At 48.8% G+C, this 15499-nt stretch overlaps 1 protein-coding gene across 2 annotated transcripts in view; it reads right to left on the minus strand.

Moving 5' to 3' along the window:
* Nucleotides 1–2599: 2599 nt before the first annotated feature.
* The window catches only part of SHD (Src homology 2 domain containing transforming protein D), a 38292-nt gene continuing 25392 nt past the window's right edge, over nt 2600–15499 (minus strand). For both annotated transcript variants that reach the window (XM_060275429.1, XM_060275430.1), the window contains exons 6-7: nt 11227–11346; nt 2600–5798 (exon numbers count right to left, since the gene is read on the minus strand). In XM_060275429.1, coding sequence (XP_060131412.1) covers nt 5612–5798; nt 11227–11346 — 307 coding nt within the window. In that variant the 3' untranslated portion in view covers nt 2600–5611. The remainder of the gene's footprint in view (nt 5799–11226; nt 11347–15499) is intronic.

Raw genomic sequence — 15499 nt, forward strand, 5'->3', positions numbered from 1 at the left:
GTCTGCATTGCAGTGGGTTGGGCTAGATGACCCTTGGGGAACTCTTTCAACTCACAATTCTGTGATTCTCTAAATGCAATAACTAAGACTAGGCCTTGGGCTCTGTCCAGTGACAGCGCCTTTCTCCCAACCTAGAGGCTGGTAGGAAGGGGCATAATTTTGTTGCTTGCAGGGGGCAGAGACGACCACATTTTGCAAAACGGGTTTTGGGGTGAAGGGTGGGGTGAGGTGAGGTGAAAGAAAAGGCTGGGTGCCCAGGCAGCCTGCCCCCCCATGACTCCCCACATAAGCAAGCAAAGCCGCTTTTGCAGTTGCAGCCACTGGAAGGGCCATCCAGAGTGCCATAATTCTGCTCTCTGCCTCTTTTCACCTTGAAGTGACAGGAAGCCTTATTGGCGCAATGCTCTGGTTTCTATGGAGACACGGGTCCTCCAGGCAATGGGATGGAGCCCGGCTGAATTGCAGGGGGGGGGGGAGAGAGGGAGAGACGTGGAGGTGAGGCAGACAGCTGGTCTTGGGTAAAACTGGGGTGTGCTTGGTACAGCTGGCACATTATCCTCCTTTTTGTTTTGCCAACTGCAGTAAGGGATTTGTTCCAGCAACGCAGCACCTGTTTCAGATGCCAAAAGGGAGCTGCAGACTGCTTAGAAATTAGTGTACATGCATTCACTCCCTGGCCCCCCACCCGCTGCACCAACTGCAGTTAAATCTGTGGTTCCTGAAGCTGGGATGAACTGACTTTATTGTCATTTTTGCTTTGCATTCGTGTACCTTTTATTTTTATAATGCTGGATTTGTTCAGCGTTTGCTAAATGGTTGGTTTACTGGCATGCTCTGCGCTTTGTACATTTGTATTTCCAGCGCTCCCAACTTGGATGTTTTGAATGTTTGCTGTGAGCCTCTTTGGGCTCAGCTCATTCTGGGAAAGCAGAATATAAGTAAAATCAGTCACTCGACCAACCTGGTTCCTCCTCAGAGAGCTGGCAGAAAGAGGTTTTCTAAACATAAAAAAACAGAGCCAGAGATCAAAATGACTGTTTCTTTTTAAGAATTGGCTCGGAATAATGGTCCACTTAGCTCTGAATAGAACTTGCCCAGAAGGACCAAGGCATGATGGGAATATCCCCACCTCACTCTAAAATCCCCAGCATCTGGTAGGCAGGCAGAGGATTGGCTCCCAAAAAAACTCACCACACATTTAAAGCACATCCAATACACTTGTCAAACCCCCACCCCACCCCACCAAATAATCCGGGGAACTGTAGTTTGTTACAGGCTCTGGGAATTAGAGCTCTGTGAGGTCTAAACTACAACTCCTGGGATTCTTTGGGGGACGTCATGTGCTTTAAATGTGCACTGGTTCTGCCCAGGGTCGATGAAGCACCAGATATCAATGCTGCGTGTGGCATGAATGTAGGTCTGTGGGTTTGTTTGCTTGCTTGTTTTAATTTTACAACTGCTAGTTGCTTTGAACTGCAGTTTGTTAAGGGCACTGAGAGTTGTTAGGAAACTACAATTCCCTGTGTGGTTTAACAGCCAGTCTCTCTTCCCAGGGAACTCTGGGAATTGTAGCTCTGGGAAGAGGTCTCCTAACCATTCCCAACACTCTTAGCCAGGCATAGGCAACCTTGGCTCGCCAGATGTTTTGGACCTACAACTCCCATGATCCCTGACCACTGGCCCTGTTAGCTAGGGATCATGGGAGTTGTAGTTCCAAAACACCTGGAGAGCCATGGTTGCCTATGCTTGCTCTTAGCAAACTATGGTTCCCAGGATTCTTTGAGCGAATCCATGTCTGCTTAAAGTGCTTTCAATGTACAGTGCAGATGTACAAACTGCTGAGCTATCTATGCCTTACCCCAGGGCAACTATTTGTGCACCCCCCTCAATCTTGCCTGCTCTGACTGGCAGCAGCTCCCCAGGGTCTCAAGCAGAGAGAAGGGCCTTCCCACACCCCCTGGCAACTGATCCTTTTTAGCTGGAAAGACCAGAGGCTCAACTGGGAACCGTCTGCATGGAAAGCGGCTGTCCCCACCCCTGACTGAGCTCCGTTCCCCTTCCTCCTGGGGAAAGAGGCTCTCTCAGTGAAAAAGGGACAGGCAGGGCCGTGCGGATGGAGGAGTTTAATGCAATGGCAACACCATCGTGGCAAAGAGGAAGGGAGGAAATATATTGCACCAGAACACAGGACAAACAGAGGGAACAGACACCCCCTCTCCCACACGAGATGCCCGAGGAAACATGTAACAAAGATGGCAGAAATAGCTTGGAAGGGAGGGAGACGACAAACGACCCAGCCTGGGACAGCAGAAGCCTCAGTCCTGGGCCACAAATAGGTCTTGTGCTGCCTGCATGGCCAAGGCCCCCACATCTCCCCTACACCATGAGTAAGAGGAAAGACACCCCCCCCTTCATTTAGGGGTGTCAGACTCAATAGAGGACAGGACTTCTGTGCCTTTAATTACCCTGCTCTCTTTTGAGTCTGGAAACCTTAAAGAGAAACCAGCAGACCCTTGGCTTGGAAATTAAACAAAGGGTCTGCTGGTTTCTCTTTAAGGTTCCCAGACTCAAAAGAGAGCAGGGCAATTAAAGGCACAGAAGTCCTGTCCTCTATTGAGTCTGGCAACCCTACCTTCATTGCATTGAAAGCTTCCTTCTCTTTCCTGCTCCATTAAGGCTGGAGTAGCAACAATTACGAGGCAATCCAATCACCATCTTACTCTACTTGAAGCAAAAAGCAATCAAAGAGTCTTGTGGCACCAGAACAGCTAACAAATGCATTATGGCACAAGCTTTCGTTAAAAATGGAAAGCGTAATGCTGGTGGTCAACAAAAGAGGTTTAAAGACTGTCTCAAGGCAAATCTTTAAAAAATGTAGTATAAACACCGGCAACTGGGAAACACTGGCCTGCGAGCGCTCCAGTTGGAGAACAGCCTTCACCAAAGGTGTCATGGGCTTGGAAGAAACTCGATCTTAGGATGCAAGGGAGAAACGTGCTAAGAGGAAGGCACGCTTGGCAAATCCACACCGTGATCAACTCCCGCCCGGAAACCAATGTCCCCACTGTGGAAGGACGTGTGGATCCAGAATTGGCCTCCACAGTCACTTACGGACCCATTGTTAAAATCTGTGTTTATGGAGGACAATCTTACTCGGCTACGAGGGATCGCCAAAGAAGAAGAAGGAGTCAAGCCCACTTTGTCAGATGCCCTTCTGCCTTCTACATGGGCAAGACGGGTCAGTCTCGATGCAAAAGAGCAAATGGCCCCTGGTCTGGCAGCAGGAATGGCAACAACCAGTGCTTTGATTCTAGGGGGAAAGGGGGTATTGCCAGCACATGCCGCCAGCAAAAAGAACTGGCAATATCCATCAAGCAGAAACTGCCCTTAAGCTTGCCCATGATAGAGAACAAAGGAACATCAAAGGAACCATATGGCATGCCATCACTCTGAGTTAAATAAAAACAATGTTGATTAGCATTTTGTGTTAATTAGCAAATGGTGTCCATTGGCTTACCAATGCCACACTACCTGTGCTATTGGTGACTGTTTCTTGGGAGTGTTTCCTTGGCCAACTCACAAGGAATTAGAAACACAACACACACACACACCCTTGAGAATAGAGCATTTTAGAGCTTCCTTTGCCAACTTCCTTGAGAAATGCCGTTACTGAGCTGCGTTGCCAAATGATGAGCATTGCAGTCTTGGATGGCTGCTACAACAGGTCCCATATGCAGACAGACCCTGGATTTGGGGTCAGCCTCGGGTAGAAGGCATCACTCCCCATCTGCTAGCCTGCCCCTTATATAGAGACCCAAGAGATTGCTTTCCGAAACCTTTCTTCACAAAAGCAAGCAGACGCACCCAGGCAGAAATGGTCTGGTTTCTTTTGAGTGACAATGCTAGACAATACTGGCGCTGTGGGTTAAACCACTGAGCCTAGGGCTTGCCGATCAGAAGGTCGACAGTTCGAATCCCTGTGACGGGGTGAGCTCCCGTTGCTCGGTCCCAGCTCCTGCCAACCTAGCAGTTTGAAAGCACATCAAAGTGCAAGTAGATAAATAGGTACCGCTCCGGTGGGAAGGTAAACGCCGTTTCTGTGTGCTGCTCTGGTTCGCCAGAAGCGGCGTTGTCATGCTGGCCACATGACCCGGAAGCTGTACGCCGGCTCCCTCGGCCAATAACGCGAGAGGAGCGTGCAACCCCAGAGTCGGTCACAACTGGACCTAATGGTGAGGGGTCCCTTTACCTTTTTACTAGCTTCATAACACAGAGAGCGCCCCTCTATGTGCAGGCTGCCGGGGGGGGGGCAGGAAAAAGAGATATAATTGCTATAAATTATGGTGATTCAGAGGTTTAATTTGAACACAAGCTGGATTTGACTTTGTTGGTGTCTCTGGTAACCTCTCTCTTAAATTACGGATGCTGGCTTATACATGATCTGTATTCTTTTATTGGTACTCTTGCTGTGGGTTTGTCATGGCCTTTGGCAAGAACAATAAACTTATATTGAATTGGATTGAATTTCTGCCTTTATCTGCCTGCCAAGTAAGATTCCCCTTAATGCGTCTGACAAAGAGAAAGCTTTGTGCCATGATAAATTTGTTAGCCGCCTAAGGTGCCCCGAGTCTCTGTGTTTTGCTTTTTCTGCAAGAGCTTGTTGCAGAGAGAGGGTGGAACAGCTCTGGTCCTGGACGGAGCTCCTGAACCAACAGGCCTTCAGGACAAGAAAGATGCTCCTTCTCAAAAAGGTTTTTAAGCAGAGGCCTACCTGCCAGGGTTGCTGCAGCAACCAATGTCCCAAATTGCTGGGGGCTAGATGAGATGGCCCTCTGACGTCCTTCCCAAATCAATCAATCAATCCATGTGATGGACAACAACAATTTGCCATACTAAACGTTACAGGATAAGAGGGCATTGTTTTTTTGGGGTGGGACAATTGTACAAATTAGAAATATTGCAGGAGTCTGAGCCTGCTGCCAGGTGGAGGCAAATAACAAGCCCTGGGTGCAGGAACGCTCCCCCCCCTCAAAATTCTGGCTGCTTTGAGTAATTCAGCAAAAACATGAGCTGTGATTCCTGTGTTGCAGGGGTCCAACTCTACAATTGTGTGATTGTGTGATTCTATAGTGGGGAGCCTCTGGAAAGCAAGATACATTCTGAGATCTCAGAAGGCTCATTCTCCCCCCCCCCATGAAGGCAGGACCAGCAGGGTGGAGTTTGCTGGAATCTGAAATGAGAAAGAAAATGGAGAGCAGGCTCCGGGGGAAGCCTCAAAACGGGGCCTCCTGGCGATGGCTCAGAACCCAGCAAATGCAAGGCCAGACGTGTCAGGGTGCCCAGCAAGTGTGGGGAAGGGCAGGTCACCGCAGGATACCCTTCCCCACTGCTGGAGATGTCGCGGTTGTGGAACGATGGTGGCCGCGGGTTGGGGTGGCCAACTGCCCATTGTTCTTACTTAGGAGCAGGAGGACACGTAGTGGGTGCCTCTCCTCCCGATGTTCTGCACTCCAGACATTCAACGTGCCAAGTCTCTTTGGATCAAATGAAAAAATAAAGAATAAAACAGCAGCCCCTTTGCTCCCACAGCAGCCAGTGGCCAGAGTCCTTTTCACAGAGTCTGAACAGCGACGGGATACAGCAAGGAGAGGTGCTCAGCACCTTTGACAGGCAGCTCTTGAGCCGTGTAGAAATGGATGACTTCGGGGACGCTATCGAACAGGGCGCTGTTTTGGCCCAAGACATACTTGTTCTCCTTCGTCCGGGTGAATTTCATGTGCATGAAGCCTTGGCTGCTCCTGCCAGAGAGAGAGAGAGAGAGAGAGAGAGAGAGAGAGAGAGAGAGAGAGAGAGAGAGAGAGAGAGAGAGAGAGAGAGAGAGAGAGAGAGAGAGAGAGAAGTTAGAGGTGCTAGTCCTCATGGCTTTGGAAGCTAAGAAAGAAAACACAGCCGAGTTGTTTCCAGAGTTGTTCTGCTTTCATTCACATAGGAAGTTGCTTTGATCAGACCACTGCCCACACCGGCAATATCTAACTGAAAATACCCTCCAAGTGTCCTGATTTCCCAGAGACAGTCCTGGAATTACATAAGCTATCCCAGTTTCTGATTTGATCCCAGAATGTCCCGCTTTTCCTTTTTCCTCCCCTCCACGTCTTGGAGAACAATTAAAAGTGGTGTGTGTGTGTGTGCAAAAGCAAGAGTCCTGTTTACACGGAAAATAAGGCACAGACACCAAATGAAAGAAATGGTGAAACTGGCACACAAGGCCTTTCCTATAATTTTGAAGGAAAATGTCACCAATCCCCTTTAAATTCTTAAAAAATAATAAAATTTTATTTATACCCCGCCCTCCCCAGCCAGAACCGGCCTCAGGGCGGCTGACATCAATAAAATTACAATAAGACATACAAGAAAGAAAAACAATTAATTAAAATGCGGGTTAAAATACAATTGATTTTTTTTAAAAAAAGCAGTCTTATTTTAAAATGGCCCAAATCAAAACCATAAGGGGCCAGACTGAGTCCAGCCCCAAAGGCCAGGCAGAACAGCTCTGTCTTGCAGGCCCTGCGGAAAGATGTCAAATCCCGCAGGGCTCTGGTCTCCTTTGAGAGAGCGTTCCACCAAGTCGGGGCCAATACTGAAAAGGCCCTGGCGCTCATTGAGACCAATCTAGCCTCCTTATGGCTCGGGATCTCCAAAACGTTGTTATTTGTGGACCTCAAGGTCCTCTGCAGGGCATACCAGGAGAGGCGATCCCGTAGATACGGGGGTCCTACTCGCATAGGGCTTTAAAGGTCAAAACCAGCACCTTAAATCTGATCCTGTACTCCACCGGGAGCCAGTGCAGCTGGTAAAGCACTGGGTGAATGTGGTCCTGCGGCAGGGACCCCGTACGGAGCCCCTCCGCGGCATTCTGCACCCGCTGTAGTTTCTGAGTCAGCTTCAGGGACAGCCCTGCGTAACGCGAGTTACAATGCGTCAGCAACCAACCATTTATTAGGAAACGTGTGGAGTGTTTATCCCTTTATTATAAATTGTTTATCAGAAGTAAGTCCCACTGCATTCAATGGAGCTTACTCCAAGGTAACAGGGTTGAGACTGGGCAGCCTTACACTGCAATCTGAAGCATTTTTACTCATTCGCACCGAATTCAAAAGGATTTACTCTCCTATTCTATTCTATTCTATTCTATTCTTATCCTAACTTTTTTCCTGACAGGGACTCAAGTCAGCTTACCACTAAAATTTTATTTAATTCCATGTATCTGTAGACGCTGTTGTACACAATCCCTTCCCTTGCACATTTTTCCTTTACAGCAACCCTGCAAGGTAGGTTCAGCAGAGAGGTTGCCCTTGGCTCAAGGTGACTGATGTACGCGTGCATATGACGTCTATGCATGTGGAGAGATGAAACACAGGAGAAGCTTCCTGATGTAGAATAAAGGTAAAGGGGCCCCTGACCATCAGGTCCAGTCGTGTCCGACTCTGGGGTTGCGGCGCTCATCTCGCTCTATAGGCCGAGGGAGCCGGCGTTTGTCCGCAGACAGCTTCCGGGTCATGTGGCCAGCATGACAAAGCTGCTTCTGGCGAACCAGAGCAGCGCATGGAAACGCCGTTTACCTTCCCGCCAGAGCGGTCCCTATTTATCTACTTGCACTTTGATGTGCTTTCAAACTGCTAGGTGGGCAGGAGCTGGGACCGAGCAACGGGAGCTCACCCCGTTGCAGGGATTTGAACTGACGACCTTCTGATCAGCAAGCCCTAGACTCTGTGGTTTAACCCACAGCGCCACCTGGGTCCCTTGTAGAATAGGGTGTCCCTATTTTCATCTGAGAAATGTTGGAGGGTAGGCACTGACAGGCAGAGGCTGGCTGGGATTTTAGCCTGCCCTACGCAGAGACGTCAGGGACCGAACTCCTTTACATGCAAAGCACCTGCTCAACACACTTTTCCCATAAAGGACTTGGGTCCAGGAGACCCCCCCCCCCCCCCCGGTCTCAAGTCTTGGTCCGCCAAAGACAAAATTGGAGGAAGTGAATGTTCCCTAACAGAAGGCAAGAGGGTGCTGGTGGAAAAGAGCAGACTGCAAGAGTCTGAAAATGAATTTCAGGGACACGGCGAATGACTTTTCTGCAGCAAGCCGTCCACGGATCATGAGGTGGGGAGGGAATTGGTGCTGGAGGGAGAGAGGCCGTTTTAATGTTACGGGTTTGACAGAGCAGGGAAGCAGATGAAAGGCCGCGTCCATGGCAGTTGACACGGCTTGGTGTGATCAAAGCGCCAAAGGACTCGGGAGGAGAAGGGGGTCGGGGAAGCCTGGAACGCCAAGCTCTGACTTTTTTGCCGCAGATTACAACTCATCTGTCACTTTGCTTCCCTTCCATTGCAGGCAAGGGATAAATCCCGATGGATTAAAGCACTGCATAATCACGACAGAGGAAGGGGGTGGGAAGCCTGGCGGAGGGGCTGAGCTGGGTCCTGGGTCTGCCCAGAATGAAGCCCAGCTTTAGGGATGCTCTGAGATTCCAACCTTCTCGTTTATTTACTATTTTGGCCTTTGTATATCCCTTCCTCCTCGATCACTGCAGATGGTGACAGCAGTCATGAAATTAAAAGACGCCTGCTTCTTGGGAGAAAAGCAATGACAAACCTAGACAGCATCTTAAAAAGCAGAGACATCACCTTGCCTACAAAGGCCTGTATAGTTAAAGCTATGGTTTTCCCAGTAGTGATGCATGGAAGTGAGAGCTGGACCATAAAGAAGGCTGATCGGCGAAGAATGGATGCTTTTGAATTATGGTGCTGGAGGAGACTCTTGAGAGTCCCATGGACTGCAAGAAGATCAAACCTATCCATTCTGAAGGAAATCAGCCCTGAGTGCTCACTGGAGGGACAGATCCTGAAGCTGAGGCTCCAATACTTTGGCCACCTCATGAGAAGAGAAGAATCCTTGGAAAAGACCCTGATGTTGGGAAAGATTGAGGGAACTAGGAGAAGGGGACGACAGAGGACGAGATGGTTGGACAGTGTTCTCGAAGCTACGAACATGAGTTTGACCAAACTGCAGGAGGCAGTGCAAGACAGGAGTGCCTGGCGTGCTATGGTCCATGGGGTCACGAAGAGTCGGACACGACTAAACGACTAAACAACAACATATCCCTTCCTCTTCCTCCAAGAAGCTCAAGGTCAGGTGCCTCATTTAATCTTCACAACGACCCTTGAGAGGAAACAGCGACTGGCCCCCAAAGTCGCCTGGCCAGCTTCGTGGCCAACTGGAGATTTGTACCCTGGCTTCTCCAAGGTCCTCCCTCTAACCACTACACTGCAGTGGCTCTCAGGCTCATAGATTTAAAAAGCAAGCATCGAAAAGCATTTAAAGAACATGGATCTTAAGAGAAAGGGTGGCCTCTTCAGTATCAACCAACGCAACACACATGGAAGAGCCAGGCTGGTGTGCTCCCTCTCGGCGCATGCTGAGCCCATGCGGTCGCACATGGAGGCCCCAAGCGATGAATGCTTCATCATGTTCATGCACAGATCAGAGGGACAGATGTTCTTTGCTCTCTGAACAGCAGGGCTGGCTATCAAATATTTATCTTGGTGCAAAGGAAGGGGGAGGGAAAAGGTTCTCTCGCTCTCCGCTGGGGGCCTTTGGGGCATCCCATAATAGCAGGGCAGCCCCTTTTTGGCCTCTTCATCTTGCATGTCCCAAGATCACTGGCCCAGTGGGGCGGACGTAAAAGTGTCGCCTCTGGGGCAGACAGCTCCTGCGGTTTTGGTATATGAATTTCAGGGATTAAATGTCTGGTGTCTTTTTGGCTTGCTGCTGTTTTTTCATTTCTTGAACATTTTGGTTGCTTTTACTACTACTACTACTACTAATAATAATAATAATAATTTATATCCCACCCATCTAGCTGGGTTTCCCCAGCCACTCTGCGCAGCTTACAACATATAAAACACAACAAAACATCAAACATTAAAAAAACAAGATATCCTATACCAGGGATGGCCAACTCCCAAGACACTGCAATCTACTCGCAGAGTTAAAAACTGGCAGTGATCCACCCCCTTTTAAGGGGTTCAGGTCAAAGTTGTTGAACTTTTTTTAAGGAGGGGGAAAGCCACGTTTTTTAGGGGTGCTGGGCAAAAATGATGAGCTTCTTTGGGGGAAGCCAGTGATCTACCACAGACATCCAGTAATCTACTGGTAGATCACGATCTACCTGTTGGACGTGCCTGTCCTATACAAGCAACAAACAAACAAACCAATAAATCATTAATACCAACAACAACAACAACAAACAGTTTGCAGTTATACCCAAATTAAAGTAACTGCCACCCCCCAACTAAATACTTAACCAACACCAGCCCAACAAAAATGAAACAGAGGAATCAAAATCAGAACTGTCTAAAACATTTTACAACATTTTAGCCAGGTCCCCCAACCCAAGCGCTGTTCCAGCCACGTCCCGGTGGCCCCCAGGAGCCTCTCTGAGCTGTCCAGAGGGGGTTTGGGCCCCCCAGGCCAGGGGGAAACGGGCCTTGCAGCAGGTAGCAGGTCTTTTTTCCAGCACTCGGGCAGCAGCAAATAGATTCATTGCTTTAGACTTTTTGCAAACCGCTTCAAGGTTTGTTATGATTATGATTATTTAGATCAAACGGCATATAATTTTTGTAAAACCAATAGCTTGTATGTTTTTAGCTTATCACAGCTTTTAATTTTCAGGAAGTTTTAGTTGCTTTGTTTGCACACCCTGCCATTTTGGGAGGCAAAACTCCCATTTTTCATATTTCTTTTTCTTTCTTTTTTTCGTCAGACAACATTTAGCTTGTTAAGTACCGTATGTTTGATGATGAAGTGCATAAACTGCTTTTGAAAAACCAAAGTATCTCCATTGCACCTTCTGCAAATGTCAGGAAATGCTAAATCATCATCATAAGAAAAATAACATTAATATATAATATACCTGCAGGTACTTGGCAGTCATCCTTTAAGGATTTTGATGTGATTTTACATACCTCTTCCCAAGCAAAACTAAATTAGATTAGATTAATTTAACCAGCATATATTTCAGATCCAAAAGTTGCGTTGCAACTTTTTTTTTTTTTGCAAACCTCGTTTTTGGAATTTGAAATCTGGAAAAGTCAACATGCCCAGCTCCTGGAATGTTCCTTAAGATTCCCAGTTTGGAAAGCGCAGACAGGGAAGAAAATGCCCGCTTACCTGAGGGAGAGAGAGTAGTCGTTGCGGCTGGTCTCGCTGTTCCGAACTAAGTAGCTTCCTTCCTTGCAAAGGGTCAGGAGGGATTCCGCGTCGGCTCGGCTGATTGTGCCGTGAAACCACCTGGGGGGGGGTGAGGGGGGTGAGAGGAAGCCCAGCAGGGTCACAGCTTGCAAATCCTCATCCCTTTGCCCAGATTCTCCCCTTCCTCTACCTTTGCTTCTCTGAGCATCCTTTCCGGGGCCGGCTCACCTATGTGGCAATGAGAGGCGACTGCCTAGGGCAGCAGGACTCCCAGGGGCAGCGGAGGCAGCTTCCAACAGATGCTTTGCTTGCTGCTGCTGCTGGATGGGGACCATTGGAGGCCGGATCCTTTTCAGCAACACCCCCACAGTGATCTCCAGGCAGGTAAGAGCCACTGCCGGTCTCCTCTCATCTTTAGGTAGGTAATAGCTGCCCTCTGGGGTCTCCACTCGCCACAGCCTTTGACTCCCACTTTAACTATCAGGTAAGGTTGACCTGATTCCCCCTTGTTCCTGATGGAGATCTTCATTCACCATGTGTTTCCCTGGTGCAGGGAGCCTTTTGCAGTTCGCCTCGGGTCCTCACCAAAATATCTTGGGCAGGCCCCGATTCCTCCATTGGTCAGTGGCTCCAGACAGCGGCAGATGGCCCGTTTGGGAAAACGGGGTACCACCCCACCACCCCAAGACTGCCTCCAACCTCATTATTATTTTATTAAACTTGTATACCACCTTTTATCCACTGTCTCAGGGCAGTTCACAACATAAACACACAAGATGAAAACGCAAAACACCCCCACAAACCCATAATTCCCTCTCCCCCCACAAACACGTTGAAAAGGTTAGGTAAAGGCTAAGAGGCCCCTGGCCATCAGGTCCAGTCGTGTCCGACTCTGCGGTTGCGGCGCTATTCTCGCTCTATAGGCCGAGGGAGCCAGCGTTTGTCCGCAGACAGCTTCCGGGTCATGTGGCCAGCATGACAAAGCTGCTTCTGGCGAACCAGAGCAGCGCACGGAAACGCCGTTTACCTTCCCGCCGGAGCGGTCCCTATTTATCTACTTGCACTTTGATGTGCTTTAGAACTGCTAGGTGGGCAGGAGCTGGGACTGAGCAACGGGAGCTCACCCCATCACGGGGATTCGAACCGCCGACCTTCTGATCAACAAGCCCTAGACTCTGTGGTTTAACCCACAGCACCACCAAGGTTATGGGCTGTTAATCAACCCAAGGCCTGGCTGAAGAGGAAGCTTTTTGCCTAGTACCTAAAGATATGTAATGAAGGCACCAGGCAAGCCTCCCTGGGTAGAGCATCCCACAAGCAGGGAGCCACTGCAGAAAAGGCCCGTTCTTGTGTTGCCCCCCACCTCTGGACTTCTCGAGGAGGAGGCACACAAAGGATGATCAGAGGATGATCGCAGAGTCCACCAGAGACAGCTTTAAAGTACAGTGGTACCTCTACTTACGAATAACTCTACTTACGAATGTTTCTACTTACGAATGGAGCTCCGTCCGCCATCTTGGATGCGGTTTAGATAGGAATTTTTCTACTTACAAATTTTTAGATAGGGTTGCTTCGACTTACGAATTTGTTCTCCCAATGCATTCCTATGGGATTCGACTTACAACTTTTTCCGACTTACGAATGTGCGTTCGGAACGCATTAAATTCGTAAGTAGAGGTACCATTGTAGATCAGCCACACTGGGCGCTGCGCCGCAGGGGCTGCCACAACAATGCAGTAGAACAGAGCTTGAGAAGCAGGGGGTGCCACATTTTAAGAGCACCAGGATCTTTGAAGGAGTAATGCACAAAGAGGGAAGGGGTATGGAGAAGGGCTGTAGAAAGTCAGGGCTTGTCCTGCCATCCCAAGGAAAACTGCTCTTTAGCGCTCAATAGGCAATTTGGGTTTCCTATATAGGCAAAATGGACCTATCCATTCTGAAGGAAATCAGCCCTGCGTGCTCACTGGAGGGACAGATCCTGAAGCTGAGGCTCCAATACTTTGGCCACCTCATGAGAAGAGAAGACTCCCTGGAAAAGACCCTGATGTTGGGAAAGATGGAGGGCACAAGGAGAAGGGGACGACAGAGGACGAGATGGTTGGACAGTGTTCTCGAAGCTACGAACATGAGTTTGACCAAACTGTGGGAGGCAGTGGAAGACAGGAGTGCCTGGCGTGCTCTGGTCCATGGGGTCACGAAGAGTCGGACACGACTAAACAACAACAACAAAGATTGCCATTTGTTCCAATTGATCACCAAAAGAGCCAGTTTTCCCTTGGAAAGGAGCAGGGCAAGGGGAGAAAGCAATTGGACCACGCTTTCTGTGGCACACAGGTAGAAGTGTGGGTAGACAGTCCTGAGCTATATTGACCAGTGGCCTGCCTTCCCATAATACAGCTTCCTCTTTAAATCAGGCTCACGAGGACTAGAATCTTACTTTATTAACAAGGGGAGGAGTATAGCTCAGTGGTAGAGCCACATCAGCTCAATCCCCAATGGCATCTCCAGGTGGGGCTGGGTAGGTTCATACGGGGAGAGGTGGTCCTTGATCCTTCATAGGTCCAAACCAGCACTTTGAATTGGGCCTGCCTAGAAGCTGATTGACCAGCAGTGCAGTCTGGCACTCTATCCTCCAACCATCTTGCCCTGGAGAGCAACGTGGCTGCTGAATTCTGCACCAGCTGAAGTTCTGGGCTGACCTCCCTGTTCTTTAATGCCTAGACTGATACTCTCGAGTTGCATCCTCTTTATAGCTCCCTCCTCCTCCTCACACGTCTCTCTCTAAGGTGACAGTATGAGAAAACCTCCCCCCCCCTTCACCTAATGCTAGAACTTGCATAAATGCAGTGAAATGGGATGTTGGAAGATTCAGGACAGAGAGAGCAAAGTCCTTCTTCACACAGCATATTGTTTAATGATGGAACTCCACCCCGAAGGAGGCAGATGGGCACCACCGTGGAACAGCTTTCAATGAGGACTGGACAAAGTCATGGAGGAGGAGAAAGTCTGTGAGCACCTAGAAAGAAACTCTGTGATCACTAAAAGTCAGCATGGGTTTCTGAAAAATAAGTCATGTCAGACTAACCTGATCTCATTTTTTGACAGAATTACAAGCCTGGTAGATGAAGGGAACGCTGTGGATGTAGCCTATCTTGATTTCAGCAAGGCCTTTGACAAGGTGCCCCATGATATTCTTGTAAAGAAGCTGGTAAAATGTGGGCTAGACAATGCTACCATTCAGTGGATTTGTAACTGGCTGACTGACCGAACCCAAAGGGTGCTCATCAATGGCTCCTCTTCATCCTGGAGAGTAGTGACTAGTGGGGTGCCACAGGGTTCTGTCTTGGGCCCAGTCTTATTCAAAATCTTTATCAATGACTTGGATGATGGGCTTGAGGGCATCCTGAGCAAGTTTGCAGACGACACCAAATTGGGAGGGGTGGCTAATACCCCAGAGGACAGGATCACACTTCAAAATGACCTTAACAGATTAGACAACTGGGCCAAAGCAAACAAGATGAATTTTAACAAAGAGAAATGTAAGGTACTACACTTGGGCAAAAAAATGAAAGGCACAAATACAGGATGGGTGACACCTGGCTTGAGAGCAGTACATGTGAAAAGGATCTAGAAGTCTTGGTAGACAACAAACTTGACATGAGTCAGCAATGTGATGCAGCAGTGTGATGCATTGCAGGGGTTGGACTGGATGACCCTTGGGATCCCGTCCAACTCTTATGATTCTAAGATGAGAGGTCGCCTTGATTCTCTCCTCTGAGGACAAAGCAGCAAGCAGCCTGACTGCCTTGTTCTTCTCTGGAGCAAGTTAGCTTAGAACAGGCACCCCCAAACTCGGCCCTCCAGATGTTTTGGGACTACAACTCCCATCATCCCTAGCTAACAGGACCAGTGGTTGGGGATGATGGGAATTGTAGTCCCAAAACATCTGGAGGGCCGAGTTTGGGGATGCCTGGCTTAGAACTAGAATCCCTTTTCTATCCAAGTTGGGCACTTGGATAGAATAAATAAACAAAAGTGTGATTGTGTTCTTCCTCTACAAGCATCTCTCTCTCTCTTTGTGAGATTGCAAGAGAAGCGTCATCTCTGGACAGTTAGCAAAATGAAAGAAGGGCACCCAGGTAATTTCTAGTGAAGGTTACAGACACGAGACTCCTAATAGAATCATAGAATTGCAGAGTTGGAAGGGACACAGAGGGCCATCTAGTCCAACCCCCTGCGATACAGGAATCCT

This window comes from Zootoca vivipara, chromosome 6 (genome assembly GCF_963506605.1).
Source record: "Zootoca vivipara chromosome 6, rZooViv1.1, whole genome shotgun sequence".
In the NCBI taxonomy this organism is placed as follows: domain Eukaryota; kingdom Metazoa; phylum Chordata; class Lepidosauria; order Squamata; family Lacertidae; genus Zootoca; species Zootoca vivipara.